The sequence below is a fragment of the Mus caroli genome, chromosome X (genome assembly GCF_900094665.2).
Source record: "Mus caroli chromosome X, CAROLI_EIJ_v1.1, whole genome shotgun sequence".
NCBI classification, from domain to species: Eukaryota; Metazoa; Chordata; class Mammalia; order Rodentia; family Muridae; genus Mus; species Mus caroli.
The window spans coordinates 7,321,282-7,327,195 of NC_034589.1; the positions used below are offsets into that span (position 1 = coordinate 7,321,282).

General features: G+C 50.4%; 1 protein-coding gene across 1 annotated transcript in view; it reads left to right on the forward strand.

Moving 5' to 3' along the window:
* Positions 1-5,279, forward strand: part of Nyx (nyctalopin) — a 27,435-nt gene extending 22,156 nt beyond the window's left edge. The window contains exon 4 of the mRNA XM_021154039.1: positions 1,906-5,279. Within this exon, the coding sequence (XP_021009698.1) occupies positions 1,906-3,314 (1,409 nt within the window). The 3' untranslated portion in view covers positions 3,315-5,279. The remainder of the gene's footprint in view (positions 1-1,905) is intronic.
* Positions 5,280-5,914: the final 635 nt, after the last annotated feature.

The following is a 5,914-nucleotide window of genomic DNA, read 5'->3' on the forward strand; positions in this document are numbered from 1 at the left end:
TGTCCTGGAACTCACTCTGTAGACCAGGCTGGCCTCGAACTCAGAAATCCGCCTGCCTCTGCCTCCCGAGTGCTGGGATTAAAGGCGTGTGCCATCACGCCCGGCTAAGAGGGAAGATTTTTGATGACTTTATTTGATTATTCACTCGAATTTTCAGAATGAAATTTGTAAGCATTTGTCTTTCCCAATATGATGTAAAACAGTTTCTAGAGAGTAAGGGCTGGTGAATGGAACTTAACTCTATAGTGTCCATAATCATTTCTTTCAAGATGTAGGAGGTCAGTGACAGTGAATTCAATATATGCTGACCTTGAAACATGAGAGGCCATATAGTGCTGGTGAGGTGGCTCGGCAGGTAAGTGCATCTGTGACCAAGTTTGATCTGAGTTTGATCCTGGGGGCCTCATATGATAGAAAGAAGAAAACTGATTCCTGTAAGTTGTCTTCTGATCTCTGCATATACACGCCCATACACAGGCATAAAATTAAGTAAAATAAGATGGTGGGTGGTGGGGTTGGAGCAGAGAGGGATCATCATGAGGACAAGGAAAACAAGGTTCTCATGCTCTTAATTCATAACCTGATAAACTGCCAAGAGTCCCTTTGCCCTTATAGACAATGTATGGCATGCGCTTGTCCCTTATCACAAGATAACAAGAAATCCTACAGGGTGACTCACCAGCCATTGATCTTGATGACTAACAAAAAAATCACTAGGTCCCATACCACTCAAACCACCCAGAGTAAAATGTCTGCTTTTTGCTGTGTCTGCATCTAACCTGGACCTCCCACAACAGCATTCTCCCTCTTTTCCTTCCCACTGAAACCCATCTGAGAGTTTATTCTGTATGTTTCAGTTTTTATTTCTGCCACCACTGGGATTGGAGATTATCCTTAATATTTAAATTTTAAGTGACTGTTAAAGACTAAGAAAGGCAGTAATAGGCTTTTCCAACTCCCGACGCCCCATCCTTCTCTAATTCTTCCTTTTTCTTGGGGCTTAAATGACTCACTGTGGGTCAAATATTGAATTCTCATGGTGGTCCAGTGACTCGAATTGAAATGTACCACAAGCTCCATTTATAAACACATTTCCCAAGTAGCCACATTTGACATTAATATGTATCATCTAAAACTATCATTTCAATATGTAACCCATACAAAATCATTGATGAACTATTTAACTTTTTGGCATCCTCTGTATACTTGTAGTACTCAACTTGGCTGGACACATTTCTAATGGTCTGGGGCACACGTGGCTATTGGCTACTGCACTGGGATCACAGGCCTTAATGTGCTTAGAGTGACACCCTCAGAGAGTCCCCTACCCACACAATCAACAAACCTAGCTGTTGGTATCAGGATCAGCTCCAAACCCAGTGACACCACACCTAGGTGACATCGACCTACACATTCGTAGCCATGGTAACCGCCACACACTCCCAGAATCCACTTGGCTCACCTCCCACCTTTACCTGCAAGCGGCTATATCACAATCCAAATAAAATGCAGACCCCTCTGACCTCTCCCCCCCCTTCTTCGCTGCCACCTTTGCCCTCTTCCCCCATAATAAACCTCTGCCATGTGGAACTGCTTTGGCCTGGTGTGGTCTGTCCAGATGTCAGCCGTGCTTCTAACATACTAGTCAGACTCTAAAAGCGTACAGTGTTCTCTGTATCATATGGAAGCTTGGAGCAAAGTGGGATGTAGCAAGAGTCTGGTGATTAAGGTCATTAGAAAGCAAAGGGGAGGGCACTGCGGGTGGGGAAACCTGTGTTGGTAAGCAGATGGAAAGAGGCCATTTGATGGCCCCAGGACTCAGTGGAGGGTCTGCAACCCGTTACTGGGGTGACCATTGATTACTGATTGTTCTCTCTCTTTTCTTCTGGCCCCTCTCCTCTCTAGTGGTGGTCTTCAGTCTGCCCTGCACCAGGGCCAGCGAGGCCTGTCTGCGGGCCTGCCCTGCGGCCTGCACCTGCAGCCACGTGGAGCGTGGCTGCTCAGTGCGCTGTGACCGTGCGGGCCTCCAGCGGGTGCCCCAGGAGTTTCCGTGCGAGGCGGCCTCCATCGATCTGGACCGGAATGGCCTGCGCATCCTGGGCGAGCGGGCCTTTGGCACGCTGCCGTCGTTGCGCCGCCTGTCGCTGCGCCACAATAACCTGTCCTTCATCACGCCCGGCGCCTTCAAGGGCCTGCCGCGGTTGGCCGAGCTGCGCCTGGCGCACAACGGTGAGCTGCGCTACCTGCACGTGCGGACCTTCGCGGCGCTGGGCCGCCTACGCCGCCTGGACCTGGCGGCCTGCCGCCTCTTCAGCGTCCCCGAGCGTCTCCTGGCCGAGCTGCCGGCCCTGCGCGAGCTCACGGCCTTCGACAATCTCTTCCGCCGGGTGCCCGGTGCGCTCCGGGGCCTCGCCAACCTGACACACGCGCATTTCGAGCGCAGCCGCATCGAGGCCGTGGCCTCCGGCTCGCTGCTGGGCATGCGGCGTCTGCGCTCGCTCAGCCTGCAGGCCAACCGCGTGCGCGCGGTGCATGCCGGGGCCTTTGGCGACTGCAGCGCCCTGGAGGACCTGCTGCTCAACGACAACCTGCTGGCCACGCTGCCCGCCGCCGCCTTCCGCGGCCTTCGCCGCCTGCGCACCCTCAATCTGGGCGGCAACGCGCTGGGCAGCGTGGCACGCGCCTGGTTCTCTGACCTGGCAGAGCTCGAGCTGCTTTACCTGGACCGCAACAGCATCACCTTTGTTGAGGAAGGCGCCTTCCAGAACCTCTCGGGCCTCCTGGCCCTGCATCTCAATGGCAACCGTCTCACTGTGCTCTCCTGGGCCGCTTTCCAGCCAGGTTTCTTCCTGGGCCGCCTCTTCCTTTTCCGCAATCCTTGGCGCTGTGACTGCCAACTGGAGTGGCTGCGTGATTGGATGGAGGGCTCTGGGCGTGTGGCTGATGTGGCGTGTGCCTCCCCAGGCTCTGTGGCCGGCCAGGACCTCAGCCAGGTAGTCTTTGAGCGCTCCTCTGATGGCCTCTGTGTGGACCCCGATGAGCTGAACTTTACCACGTCCAGTCCTGGCCCGAGTCCAGAGCCAGTGGCCACCACTGTGAGCAGGTTCAGCAGCCTCCTCTCCAAGCTGCTGGCCCCAAGGGCCCCTGTGGAGGAGGTAGCCAATACCACCTGGGAGCTGGTCAACGTCTCATTGAATGACAGCTTTCGATCCCATGCAGTGATGGTCTTCTGCTACAAGGCCACATTTCTCTTCACCTCTTGCCTCTTGCTCAGCCTGGCCCAGTATGTGGTGTTGGGCCTGCAGAGGGAGTGACTGCCACACACTGAAGTGACTCAAACCACTTTGGCCAAAAGGGGGAAGGTTTGCTTGGCTGTCATGAGTAACTGCCTGTAGTAACCGAAGAGGGAATAGGAATGGTATTGGTAAAGTTCTTGCTGTGGGTGGAAGAAACAGTTTGTCACCAAAGATGGCTCTAGGCAGAGAGCTCTGGGGAATGCCACTGGAGTGGGTTTAAATTTCTGCTTTTGTCACATGGGCATCCATTGATATCCCGTTCCACGGGACCCAGTTATTCGTGGGTACGAGGGGGACCGCAAACCTGGGAGAAAATGGGAGGAAGAGAAAAAGGAGCTGGAGACCAAGTAGAGGGTCCTATCAAGGTCTCCGTTTATTAGGCTGAAATGCCGGGTTTTAAGACATACATCGAGGGGGATAGGGAGCGGTTGAGGGGGGATTAACAAAGAACAAAGAATTGGGCATCAGGGGAGTCGAGGGCCGAAGTCAGGCTCCAGGCAGTGGGCACTCTGCGTCTTAACTCCGGAATTCGGATCCTCCTTAACAGCCTTGGGTGTCAGGCGGGCTCAGCATGTAACTCATGTCCTTGAAAGTCTTGGGAGTCAGGAAGAAATAAGGAAGAGGGAACTATAATTCAGCTTTTACAGCCTCAGGTGCCAGGAAGGGAACAGGGAGAAGGGAGTGACAACTGGCTCCTAGCACGAGACCATTTGGCTTGTCAGGGTGGAAGACTGTGAAAAGCTCGCTTTCTCACAGTATGGTCTCTAACACATTGAAAAAGAGAAGGATGAATATGGGCCTGGGCCCACAGGCCTAAATTATATTAGGACTCAATTGGCTAAGTACTAAGAACTATGTCAGCTCTTCTCTGTCAGTAGCCCATAAACCCAATCCCTGACTTTTCTAACATGATACTTCCCCCCACCCCCCTTATCCCCAGGGACTTGGGGACAACGAGGTTCAGGAAGGTAGACAGGGCATTAGAGAAAGGGCATGGGGAAAAGACTTAGATCCAAGGCAGGCAGTTGTTGCTGAGGTCTGAGGTGTGCGTTAAGAGGCATTTCAAACCAGTTTCATTTCTTTTATGCCACAATTGATCCCTCAGTATAGGCACTGTCAGAATTATATTAAGGTGTGTGTTTGTGGACCACATTTATAAAACGCTAAAGTTAAAGTTAAACCAGTTTCTCTAAGCCTTTTCAGAGTCTTTCAAATGCAATTGTGAGTTTCCAATGTATTGTGAATGTCCAAGGCAGCACAGAATCCTCTTTTCTTAGTATCTCTTTTCGTGGGAAGAGTGTCTGTTCCCACAACATGCGCTATCAGCAGCGCAGAGCGTCTCCAGCTGGGATGGTTCCATCAGGGATGGAAGTTATTGTGAGCTGCTTGAATGGAGACTAACAGCCAGGAGAGTAGAAATCAGCAAGGACCTGTGTGTGAAGGGGACTCAGATTCCCCAGGGTGTTCCCACTGTATTCCCAAGGGCAAAGCTCTAACAGCATCCATGTGAACGTTCAGGGGGTTCTGAGTGTGGAGTATGTGATGCCCAGTCCCACTCAGGGCCCCTGACACACCAGCTTTTCTCGTGGTCATGTGGAAGAGAGCAGAGGTTTTGTCAGCTTCAGAATCCACAGCTCTCTAGGCCCTGGCCACGAGGGTAACTGTTGGCAGGTTGCCTCTTAAATGTTGTCTCCTGGGCTGGGGGTTATGGGCCAGTTTTATAGTGCTTGCCTAAAATGGGAGAGGCCCTGGCTTCTATACTCATGACTGAAGAAAACAAAAAACTAGCCAGGCACCCTCTCATTGTTGGCAGCAGAACCAGCCTGAGCTGATTGCAAAAGGTGCAGGTTCCTAACGGGCCATCAGGTGATCAGGCCAATAAACATGATATGTGTCTGCAAAGGAGATGCTTGGTAAGCCTCAACACTGTGAGCAGTGACAGCTGTATTTGTCTATGTCCTGGAAATAAATGTACAGTTTTCATGCACTGAGTTCCTTTCTTTGCCTATAGAGAGGTGAGTTTTCAAAACCCGCACACATTAGCCTAGGTGAAGATGTCAGTGGCAACAATACTTTAAAAAAAATACGATTATTTTTATTCTTTGATAATTTCATCATTCTTTATGTGTGTTTGTGTGTGACAGGTTCTCACTCTATAGCTGGCCTTTAATTCTCTAACATGATCCTACTCACTCAGCCTCCCAGTTGCTGGAATTACAATGGTTTCTAGTGCGTGCACACATACAATTAGAAATAAATCTTTAAAAGCAAATACAAGGCATGAAGGGTCTAAGGATGTAGCTCAGTGATACTGTATAGCGTGTACAAGGTCCTGCATTCTATCCTCAGCACACAACCATACAAAAAACCCCAAATCCAAGATCAACACTGTGTTGTGTAATCTGTAATTTTTGCATGTGCTTTTTCAAATTGTGTGTATATGTTGCTATAATTTATATTTAATGGCAGTGTTATAGTTTAAAAATGTGAAAGCTGCTGGTCTGGAGTATGCACTTGTTTTGGTTTTGCTTTTAAAATTGCATATTGTAGAGGCACTCTCATGCCCATGGTATGACATGGGTGGAGGTCAGAGGATAGCTGTGAAAGTCTGTTCTCTC